This window comes from Ictidomys tridecemlineatus, chromosome 11 (genome assembly GCF_052094955.1).
Source record: "Ictidomys tridecemlineatus isolate mIctTri1 chromosome 11, mIctTri1.hap1, whole genome shotgun sequence".
NCBI classification, from domain to species: Eukaryota; Metazoa; Chordata; class Mammalia; order Rodentia; family Sciuridae; genus Ictidomys; species Ictidomys tridecemlineatus.
In genome coordinates, this window is record NC_135487.1 from 61,050,184 (window position 1) to 61,062,835 (window position 12,652).

At 39.6% G+C, this 12,652-nt stretch overlaps 1 protein-coding gene across 1 annotated transcript in view; it reads left to right on the plus strand.

The window, feature by feature from the left end:
* St6galnac5 (ST6 N-acetylgalactosaminide alpha-2,6-sialyltransferase 5) overlaps positions 1 to 11,290 on the plus strand; it is a 157,390-nt gene extending 146,100 nt beyond the window's left edge. The window contains exon 5 of the mRNA XM_005330688.4: positions 6,755 to 11,290. Within this exon, the coding sequence (XP_005330745.1) occupies positions 6,755 to 6,986 (232 nt within the window). The 3' untranslated portion in view covers positions 6,987 to 11,290. The remainder of the gene's footprint in view (positions 1 to 6,754) is intronic.
* Positions 11,291 to 12,652: the final 1,362 nt, after the last annotated feature.

Sequence of the window (12,652 nt, forward strand, 5' to 3'; positions counted from 1 at the left end):
TGACCCTTCCCCCATTACCAGACTTCATGCTCATCAGAGTTCAGAAAGCTGGAGAACCAGAGACAGCATCGAAATATATTATTCTTTGGACAGTAGACACTTAAATCATGCCATATCTATGTAGGAAGCCAAATCCTTTCTCCTTGGATGGACTATAAATTGCACTATAAAGATCTGTTATCGTTGCTTTCTAAACTAAGTTATGACGAGTATTTTTAACCTCATTTTCCATTATAAATTATTTGTGATAGTAATGGGCCAAGCATTTAAATTCTACCTAATAATCTTATTTCTGGTCATACTTAGCACATTACCAAGTTTACAACTCTCTGTTACCCATCATTTCTTGAGTATTAATTAGTGGGGTAATGATTCAGAGTGATCACTGTCATGGAACTAAATTAATATCTCATCCATAATGTGAAGGACATCTCAAAGGTATCGTGAATACCAGAGAGTTGATTCTGCTAGAATTCTTAGCTAGTGAACATTAATAAAACTGCCAGCAATAAGTACCAGGGAAAGTTCCTACTTGGCGATAGTCCACTGTGCAGAATCAGATACTTATGGTGGACAGGTGTGGAATGGTATTGCCACCTATGTGATTTATATTTTCTGAAGTAGAATTAAAGCATATTATTGTATTTCTTCCTGAAAGCTTATTGTTTCCTCCAGCTTTGCCATGATTTGACCAACTCTTGCCAGTCACTGGGTGTTTTCATTACCTTCCTCCAACTCCCATGGATCTCACTGGTCCATTCTGAGATGTTATGATATCACCCAAAGAGTCTAAATTATGGGGGCTCTAAATTACGTGGGGCTCAGGTGACTCATCATGGCTCTTTGTCACATGAAGGATAAGCAGATACAGGTTCTTGTTACTGTGTGCTCCAGATACAAGTTCATACCAAGATTTGCAAGTGTGCAAACAATTCCATTCTAAAGAGGTTCCAAAGCCAAGAAATCAAGGCAGCAGAGTAATTGTGAATTGGCAGGACTTCTGGGCCTACAGCAGATAATTTTTAATGTTCTTTTTAAAAATTTGTTCCTTTTACTTATGCATGACAGTAGAGTGTATTTTGACATATTATACATACATGGAGTATAACTTAGTCTCATGAGGATCCCATTCTTGTGGTTGTATATGATGTAGAGTTCCGCTGCTTGTGTATTCATATATGAACATAGGAAAGTTCTGTCAGATTCATTCCACTCTCTTTCCTATTTAGGAAAGGATGTTGTAGGTGCATTTTCTTTTGAATACTACAGAGTGACCCCAAAGGCTTCTGACACAAGCCAACTGCAGAACAACCTAGACACTTGACAGCTATTAGCTCAACTGTATTCTTCAAACATTTCCTGAGTACCAATGATAGCCAGGCACCACATCAGAAATAGAAGTGTACATAAAGGGAGTGAGCACTCTAGAGATAGACAAAGATGTTATGCTTTCTTTGGAACAATTTCAGCCTTTTGGATAGTTCGGCCCCAAACCCAATGAGCACGGACAACCTAGATGGTACTGTGGATGAGAAAAAATCATTTCCTGTCCTCACTCATCACAAGCTCCTTGACTGAGGATCCCATAACAGAAGATAAATTAACAACAAAAAGCATACACATTTATTTAATGTAGGATTTGGGTGGGGAGACTTCAGAAATGGAGACCCAATGAAATAAAGGAACCTGCATATTTTCATGCTAAGTTTGAAGAAGAGGATAGTAGTGGAGAAATATGATAGGGCAAAAAATGTATGACCTAATGATGAGGCATTGGGTGGGAGTTAGCAGATCTTAACTCAGACTCCTCTTTGCATCTCTGGGTCTTTGAGGATGAGGATGTTCCTTTCCTCTGAGTGTGTGTGTGTGCGCCCGCGCATGTGTGTGTGTGTGTGTGTGTGTGTGTGTGTGTGTGTGTATTCCTGGATAAAAGTTTTATGATCTACTTTAGAGGAAGGTCAAGAATTTCTTTAAGATCTACTTCATGGAAGAAGGGTGAGGGGAAGGTGGGAGTGACCTTCTTGCTTCTGTTGCTTCTTCAAATATTTTGGGGTAGCATATGCTGAACCTCATCTATACCCCAAAATTGAAGTATCCTCTCTTGCTTGTTAATATTGTGAGGTTTCCTCCCAATTGTACAACTTGCTTTGGAAGATTAAAAAAATGTAGATGCATGCTGCCTTTCACAGTAGTGAGCAGAATTATAAACAAGCCTGAAGCATTCACTTACCATCATGACCAGTGGCACAGAGTAAGCATCACACCTGGGGCACCTCTGTAGCAGGGGGCCTGGAATAATGTAGCCTAGACAAGCTAGCTCCCAGTCATGTGCTGATGATCCCAGCAGAAACCAAGTAACTTTAGTTCAGCTATCCTACCTGAGGACAGGAGCTTCTCTAAGACATAGAACTTCACTCTGAGTATAAAGAATCAATGGTCAAACAGCTCTGAAATGTCTTTGGTTTTTCTGGGCATGCATTTTCTCATCTGTAAAATATGAGTAATAACAGTATATCTCTTTCAGGGAGTATGTGAGTGTTAAAGTTAATATCTGTAGAGTGCTAAAGCACTGTGGTCTGGGCTGAAATGCTCAAGTACTGCAGCTTGGATGGTCCATAGTGAGACTGTATGCCTGAAGCCAGACAAAGGAATCTCTCCCTGGGTGCCACGTGCTTAGATGGAAAGGGCATATCATTAGTTAAAAACTGAAGCTTTAGCAGGTAACTTCAGTCTTCTCAAGCCTGTTTGCATATTAGAAACTCCTAAGGAGCTTTTTAACATTAGAACCTCCTAAGGAGCTTCTTTTTAAATAATACATATTTATATATGTATATATAAGCCCGCATTCAGATGTGTATTATTTATATAGTAACATTTGTTTTAAATAATTTTAGAATTAGAGAAAACTTGAGTCCAGGTACCCTTTATCCAGCTTCCCCTAATGCTGACAGTTTTCCCAATTAAGGTCCAATTTTCAAAACTAAGAAATTAACAGTACAATGCTTAATTAAACTGCAGGCTTTATTGAGATCTTACCAGTTTCTCTGATAATATCCTTTATCTCCTCCAAGATCTAGTCAAAGATTCCCTTGCATTTACTTATCTTGTTTCTTCATTCTCAAATATTTTTCTTTCATGACCTTGACACCCTTGAAAAGTCCTGGTCAAGTGTTTTGTAAAATGTCCCCCACTCTAGGTTTTTCTGATATTTCCCCATGATAAGATTGTGGTTATGCATTCCTGGGAAGGGTACCACTGATGTGCTAAGCCCTTCACAGCCTCTCCTATGAGGAGGTACATGATGGCAGTATCTTATTACCTTATTACCAGCCATGTTAACCTTGATCATTGGGTTAAGGTGATGTCTGCTGGGCTTATCCATTGTAAAGTTATAATTTTCCCTTTGGTCATTAATACATAACTTGGGGAAAAGCTTTAAGACTATGCAAATAACCTATTTATTTTCCTTTTCCCCACTAATATTCCATTCATTGGTGCATCTTGCCCATAATAATTATTACGCTGTTCTAGGGTGATTTTCTATTCCCTCCATCTTTCTACATTTACTATTTGTAATTCCTTTGTAATGAAACACTATTGCTTCTCCCATCTATTTATTTAGTCAGCTATTTATTATAATCATCATGAACTCATGGATATTTAATTCATTTTATGGACTTTATTATCCAACACTGCCATCATTTATTTTGATGCTCAAACCTAAAGCACTTCAAAAATACCTGTGTCTGGGACCTCTCCAAATCTTTTAACCCAAGAGCTATGGGAGTGGTACACTGGTAAGAGCATGTCTTTGAAGCTCCCCAGGTAAACTAAATGTTCGTTCCTTCACTCTCCCCACATGCTCCTTCTTAAAAAGAAAAAAAAAATTTTTTTTTTTGCATTGTGTAAGACTTGTGTCCACATTGGCTGTTAAGAGTGAGCTACTCAGAGAACTGGCTCTGTGACCATCTCCCCATGCAACAGTCCACTACTCCACCTCAACTCATTCAGCTTCACTGGTCCCCAAACAGGAACTGGGGCACTAGAATCCTTCCTTTTACAATAGTCCCTGAACTGGAAATTATGCCCATGTTCATGACTGTTTTCTCTGGAATTGGTGAAGGAATTAAAAGTTATGGCAGCCTTTAGAAAGTCAGGTTTGAGAAGAGGTCTCAGGAATTATGACCCGAAGCTAGGAAGGGCTTTCTAAACCAAAAGGAGGGAGATCTTCTTGCCTCCTGCGGATCTGCCTTCCCAAATCCCGCAAAGCACTTTGCTGCTAGTTGGACAGAGTGTTCAAGTGTGGAAACAGCTCTCATTTACATGAATAGCTCATTTGGACACCTCTGAAATCTTGATTCCCAAATACATACACTTAATTCACCCTTTAAGTGATCAATATGGAGCCAGATAAGTTTTCATTCAAAGAGATGGTCTTCCTGAATAAGGAAATTGATCACATAGCATCCTTTAGCTGGTTTCCAATTACCCTCTATTCCTAGGTGCTGAATCAATCTTGTGATATTTTTAGAAACCTAATTGTTTCTTTAGTCAGATTGATGCCAATAAAATGTCCAAAATATAGATGAATCAGATTTAAAACCTGATTTGAGATGGAAAAAAAACTTAACCCCAAGTATACTGTGGATATGATTTGGGCACAGTTTCCGAAATTATGCCATGTGAGCCTGTGGAGGGTTAACTCATGAGTTTCTACTCCTTTTTGTTCAATTTTTTTCATGTGGTTAATTCCAGTCTGAATTTTCCCTGGCATGCATTTTCTATATTGAAAATACCCTCTATTAAATTTTAAGGTAATTCCAATTTCTAGGGGAAATAAATCTGTGAAATCCATAATAAGACAAGAAAGGATCCAGAGTTTCACTATACTCCCAATTCAGGCGTTCTAGAGAGGCAATGTGTTAATTCAACACAGCATCCAAGCCAGGATGAGCAGTGTTTAGATGCTACATGACAAAAATAAATCTGTCTTCCTGGAAGAACTTTAACCTAAGAGGAGAAGCTGCTCAAAGGTTTATTGTTGTCAGAGCCACAAACTCGGCACCTCTCTTGATAAAAGATTTCGATCTCTGACCCCAGTAAAGTTGCTACTCCAAAAGCCATTTGTGTATTGATCTCCTCTGAACAAAACAAATAGGTGGCTAGCAGGATGAGCATCTTTGGGAAACCACGCTCCTGTACTTAGCGCAGAGCCCAGTGATTAGAGGGGGACCCCAGTGCATCGGGCTCTGAAAGACCACTGGCATTCAGAAGCAGGGAACATGGGCCTTTTCTCCTTTTAGTCTGTGCACCAAGGCCTATTGGTAAATGTAGCTCAAGGTAGAAAAGTTTTTCTGCTATGAAACTTTGACTAATTTTATCATCTACTCTTTAAAAGACAGAAGTGGTAGGGAGGACTGTTCTAGAATGAACACTAGTCTGCAAACAGGGCTCTTTAGAAACCCTACAATGAGACACAAACCATCCCTACACATTTATCCTGCACGTACCACCTTGAAATAAGCCAGTGTTTCTTGTTTGAGGCTGATGAGGGAAATAGATGCAAAAACATGCTACCCTGTCAAGCTACCTATCCAGGATTAAGGACTTGGGATTTCCAGACCAAGAAACCCTGATCCTTGAGTACAGAGGACATTGAGAGCGGCAAGAGAAAGAGAGTGGCACCTTGCTTTCTCTCTTCCTTTCTCTCCCAACAGGATAAGTTTAGGATCATCAGCTGTCATACTTGAAGGAAGAACGTTCTTAAGAGGCTTGATGTTCAGCTGCTAACTGTTCCTTCAACAACAGAATTCAAAAATTATTCATTGCATCCCTAGAAGGCACTGTTCCACAAATGAGACAAATCCCTTTCCTAATGAGCTGACAATCGACAAGTAAATGACAATAGCAATTTCAAAGAGAGATTAACACTATAAAGGAAATAAAAGTGAGATGGAGTGAAGGGAGGAGGGGTCAGATGAGGCCTCCAAGGAGGATGTACTTGAATCGATACCCAATGGTGAGAAGGAGTGGACTTATGGGGGACAGTGTTCCAGGCAGGTGACCCATTCTCAAGTGCAAAGGCCCTGAGTGAGGGCAAAATTGATGAAGTTAACAATCAGAAAATCCAGTGTGGCTGGAACAGAAAGGGCAAGGCTGGTTGGGTTAGGAGAAGACTCCAGAGAAGAGCCAGATCATGTAATATCCTATAGGCCACAGTCTCACTAGAGCCAGAAGCACCTGAAGAGTTTGGGATGTTACAGTTGGTATAGGGAAGGGTCTGTTTTTGTTTCATAAATGTCTCAATGGCTAATTGTACTAAATCGACTATATGGGGCCAAGAATGGAAATAAGAACTGTAATTGTGACTATGAATATGTCATACCTACATCCCAGAAGTTGAACATGAACATCTGGCCACACTTTTCTTTCTTTCTTTGTTTGGTGGTGCTGGGGATTGAACCCAGGGCCTTGTGCATATGAAGCAAGCACTCTACCAACTGAGCTATATACTCAGCCCCTGACACACATTTTTAATCTCTTTGTTTGACAATGATAGCCACTGCATTTATTTTACAACCTGAAACCTCTCCACTTGCTTATTGCTTAAACATCAGAAAACCCATTTACAAAAATTTATTTGACTAGAAAACATGATCTGTGCTTATCAGCTTACTAAAGATAACATCTTGCCTGAATCAGTCAAAAATAAATTTTTTTTGCTCTAATCAATTATCTCATTTTCCTCCTACAGGGATCCCAATCATCCTTCAGTACCTTATCATTATTATGAGCCCTTTGGACCTGATGAATGTACAATGTACCTTTCCCATGAGCGAGGACGGAAGGGCAGTCATCACCGCTTTATCACAGAGAAACGAGTGTTTAAGAACTGGGCACGGACATTCAACATTCACTTTTTCCAACCAGACTGGAAACCAGAATCACCTGCTATAAATCATCCTGAGAATAAACCTGTGTTGTGAGGAATGAGCATGCCAGACCATAAGGCCAGGTACCCACTGTGTTAGACACGGGGCACTGAACTTCTTGAGCCACCAGCCAGGAAAAGGGAACAGAATTGGTAGCTTCAACTCAATACCATGGACAGATGCCCAGCAGGCATGACCACAAGACAATGCAGCTGGTTTGTAAGAACATATTGCCGAATTAATACACCCGGATGAATGCTGTCCCTTTGAAAGAGGTCACCCTTAGGAACTGAGCACTCATTTCAGTGATGCCACCATGGCTAAAACCACTTTGGATCTCTTTAAGTATTGCCTTTGAAACTGATACATGAGCAACTCAACATTAGTTGCATTCCTTTATAGAAATACCATGTCAAAAGATGTTTTTCTACCAAGTTGTATTCTAACCTGACTTATAACCTTTGTCATATGTCAGACTCTGTTTGTGTGATTTGTAAAAAGCAGCCTGAAAGTATGGACATGATTTCTGAAGAGCACATCTCCACTGGACTTTCATAAAGCAAATGTCCAATATTTATTTATTGAGAGTTTTTTAGTGTACTTCTAGGCCAGTATTTTTATAGATTATAATTATGTGGTAATTTATTCTTCATAACTCTTTAATCCTGAATGATGGTTGGAAATGGCCTAGAATAGGGTTGATGAGTTACTGTGTTCACAAAGCCCATTGTTAGCATGCGATTGGTATTTGACTTGGAAATGTTGTATCGCATTTTTGGAACTCCTAGGCTCCAGAAAAAAAATTGTTCTTTCATAGCAAGAACAGCTATAAGATTTTCTAATGTACAGAAGTGTTCCAAAAGGACAAATTTGATAACCAAAAGTTGTGTTATTAAAACAAAAAGATGCTAACTAGAGAAACTTAAAGACAGTTTTCTTCAGTAACAGTTGATATAAGTAGTTTCTCTTAAGCCCTCGTTTCTTTTTCTTCAGAATGATGTCACTGTGCCAGAAGAATTCTTAGGTTTTTATTCCAAATCTAAAACTCTACAAGCTTCTTCTCATTGATGTATTGGAAGACGTTACACTTGGAATGATGGGGCTCCAATCGTATCAGGAACCTTATTCTGGGGGGTGTTTTATATTCCTGTATGACTTATCTCCCTCTGTAGTTGAAAACATATTCCTTTCTGAGTCTTCATTGACTAAAATCGACCCCCTGCTTCTCTGGAAGCAACACACACACACACACACACACACACACACACACACACACACACGCTTCTGAGATATTCCCTGGCTATAAGTGCAAGGATGAGTCCTCCTGTGAGGAGAGGGTCATTACAGCAGCCACCCTCCCATCAATGCATGAGCCTGTGAACCATCTGGACTCTCTCACTGCACATCTTCTTAGATTTACTGTGTTTATTCCTTGGTCTGAAGGAACATGAAGGACTCATTTCATTCCAAGCCAAGATCAATTAGTATAATAAATTTTCATTTAAAGAAGTAATATTGTTTAAAAACTAGTTTTTAGCATACTAATGTTTTCTTTATAAATGGCATAGGAGGCATTAGTTTATCTAATGCCAAATTTGAAGGCACCAGCAAGCACTATGTATGGAGACAGACACCATTTTACCCATAAGACCTGGCTTGTGATTAAGGCAGTTCTCTCACATAACCACTTCTTTTCCTTCTTTTAATTAGTAATAAGACTTCATTTGCTTCCAATAGCTAATAGTATTAATTATGTGGAGCACTGTTGTTGAAATGCAAACACAGTCCAAATGTTCACACAGCAAAAACCAAGTTAGTATTACTGTGGTGTGACTTGAGCTGTCAAAAGCAAGTAAGAAAATTGAAATGGCTGTCCAAAGCATACTGAATTCATTCTTTAAAATTTCCCATAGTTTTTAAAGGGACTATGAATTTTATTTGAACCCAATCTCTTCTGCAGCACAGACTCTGAACACACAATGTTTTTATGAATATATAAAAAAGTGTATGATTTTACACAATTGATTTATGGCCACCATTTACAATCACTTGAAGAGATTGTGTTGCTCATATGTAAGCAGCTCCTTTAACAACTCCTATATTTATGGAAATTTGGAAAAGCATCGTTGCAAGGCTGAAACTATATTACCTGATCTAATAATACTTCACATGTCTGTGTACCTGTGGGTTTTAGGTTTGTTTGTTTTTTTTTTAAAAAAAATCAAGTTTGTTTCATCTCTTTTGTAATTTCTCCCTTTCACATACTCAAAAAAAAAAAAAAAGACAAGCAACTACATTCTGAAAAGTCCTATTTTCACTGGGAAATGTTTTAAATCTACATGTAGCTAGAACACATGAATTCATGCTTTGTTTAGAATACGGTATAAACAGGTATAAGAAATTATCACTTGGATAGTGGTTTTATTGCAGCATTAAAGAAAATGCCTAGAATTCTGATGGATTGTGCTTGATGGACCCGGTTGTGGGCAATTGAACTCTTGTCTTGCCACTATCATTTCACAATTGTCAGACTTAACACCATTCAACACCATTAAACATAAAACTTCGATATAAAAGATGTCTACAGAATCACGTTTACAGACCTCAGTGGTTTCAGTTGTTTGAAGCCTAAGTCATACTTGTTATGCTACATACCTTTCTCTTCCCTCCCCAGCTGTGTCATCAACCTCCTCCTAGCTTTTAAAACCACTGTAATACAATGCCACAGCTGGCCGATCCATGGCTTCTGTTATTTCAATGCAAGAACATTTGGCAGAGGCCATTACAATAGATAGCCATTATGGGCAAAGAAACAGGAATTCACAAACAAAATCAATCACTTCAAATGGCCCATAAAGAGAGGAATCTCACATTTAATATTCTACAGTAAATATTCACCCACGAAAGCACACATTAAAAGAATGTTAGGAGGTAAATATTCAGTGTGCCGCGTGGGGACTTAGCTGTGTGATTTCCATTACCGATAATGGGTGTTTGGCGACTCAGACCCTGTGCTTTGATAGCCCTGGTATGTACTCCGGAGGGCTAGAAAATGGGAGCAATTCAGGAACGCCAAGGTCCTAGGGCTCCAAAGTTCAACCCTTTCTTCCAAAAACTGGCTGAAAGCAAAACACAAAGTACTATACCTAATACAGAAATTAGGGAGGCTTCTTGGAATCCTTGGGTTACTAACATATTTTTTGTAGCAGATTCCAAACACCACCTCTCAACACAGATTACCTTTGTTTTCTGCAAGTCCTCTGAATTACAGATCCATTTGACTTATGTAAGAATGGAGGAAAACAATCTTATTGTGACCCAGACATTCCTTCAAAAATCAAAAATTATTGATTTGGAAGCTCAGTGAACTCGAGGTCAAAGTGGAAGCAAAAAGTTGAAATTAAGAGAGTGCTCTTTAAATGCATATGTACATATTTAGTAGCTGCCCAAATAGTTGCCCTTGTGTAAGAGCAATCTTATCTCACAAATATACTCTGGATTCTACTAGAGTGATTCGAGTTGTAAATAGACCTACTGAGAGAAGGCCAGTCTTCCTCTTCTGTCTGCGTGTTACACACCTGACCCAAATCACTGCTTTCACCCTCACGGCTTCTCTTGAGCCTCACTTTCTGTCCGCCATCATTCTCTCCTGGTTTCCTTCTGTGTTCCTTGTGCTCTCAAACCAGCAGTCTTGGGGCTGTTAAGGTCTTCCTTATATGTTTTTAAGCTAAAACCCCGTCTGGGAGACAGACTTGGGGTAGGTCCTGCCAGAGCATGGACCACAGTATGTGGGAGGAGCCTCTGGTTTGGCCCAGGGTAGGGAGGAGGGGAGGGAAGAGAGTTCCAGAAGGCAGGCTTTCAGTTCTAAAACCAGGGCAGTCCTGCACAAACGGGGGCAGTGGGTCTCCCACTCAGAAGCCTCCTCAAGGGGACCATTGGAATAAGGCTTGGGGGGGGGGCGGGTGGACAGGAGGAGTGTACAGATTGCTTAGGGTTTAGCATGTACCAGAAGATGCTTCGGAATGGAAGAAGGTGAGAGAGTGGCTATGAGGCTTAAAACTGAACAGGAGTAACCCCTCTATTCTAGCTCACTCACCCCCACCTACTCAGGGTATTGAAATGCAAATGCAAAAAAAGGCTGAAAATCCTGTTTGTTTCTACTTGGTGCCCTAATATTTATTATATGCTACCTTGGATTGTCCTTTGTCTTTATATGTATGTGTCCTGTTAGATTAGACTGTAAGCTCCTTGAGGGCAGGGACTGTTTTTCCTATGTCTTTGTAGCCCCATACCTAGTACAGTGCCTTGCACACAATAGGCGCTCAATAAATGTCTGTTGTTGATGATGACCTCTTTAATGTTGACCCATTGGATTGGTGTTTGCGTACAAATATATCCTTCTATTTAGAAAGTAAGAGGTGCAATAGGTAATGATATAGTTAAATCTTATGTGGGTTTTTATAGGGTCAGTTCCCAAACCTGTAACGTGTTTCATCAACAGAGCTGACCTAGATTTGAGTAGAATAATGTTGCTGAATTTACTAAGTTTGCTAACGTTGGCTGTACTGAACACACAGGCGAAGTAAAGTTCAGCAAGCTTTGTGTTTTCACTGTTAGTGAACTGCTCTTAGCCCAAATTAAATTTAATATTGACAAATGCTACACCATATGCAGAAAGACAGAGAAGCAGCTTGGGCTCTGACTTTGTGGTTGGACAAAGGAAGACTAAAATGAGATAAGGATAACCTGCCTTAAAATGATGGCTTCCAAAAGCTGCTGGGAATCCAACCGGTGGTTATTGAGATCCATCCAAATTAAATACACATTTGTCTTAAAAACAAAACGAAACAAAGACAGAACTTTTGTTTCCATGAAGCAGATCCAAAATGGTTTTATTCCCTACCATGAAGTGAGAGAAAAGAGAACTCTAGGAAAAGGTGTTCTTGGGTGGAACATCTCAGGCTTCTGACTCCTTGGCTGGCAGCAGCTGGTGTCTGGTTACTCCCAAGACACAGCAGAGGGCAAGAGAGCAGGGTGAGTCCAGCAGAGTTAGCTGCCACTGGCGCCTGGGCAAGGGACAGTAATCACCTCCCCCTTGAGTGTGTGCACACCGCTGTTCCCCTCTTTTATCCCCTTATTTAAACACAGGGTTTCAGTTTCATTTGTTAAAGAACAAGTGCTAGAAGTCATACGTTGCGCTGACAAGGGTGCTTATTTCTGAATGTACAGAATTACAGATTTTCCCACATTTTCAAACTTTTCATTACAATCATAAAATGTTATTTCTTAAAACATTAAGGACATTGTAACAAGATTCCAGAATCCCAACAAGGATGTTATGAAAAATCTAGTCCATCATGTCTAACTACTCTTCTTCCCCCCTCCCACTTTGGTACTGGGATTGAAATTAGGTAGGGAGGGGGACATTATGACTGAGTTACACGCCCAGCCCTTTTTATACTATCCATTGCATGGCCATTTATGACACACATTTCACCATAATTCTATTATCTCATGTTTCGAATAAGTAAACTGAGACTGAAGAGAGGTTGTGTATCTGGCCCCCAGGGTGAAAAACGTCAAGCAAACACACAGCAGGCCATATTATAGAACTCTGCTAAGTGCTTTATATCTGTAAATGCACAATAATATTTACATCACTAAATCCTCACAATAACCTCATAAGATTCTTTTATCATTTCCCTTCTGCAGGTGTGAAT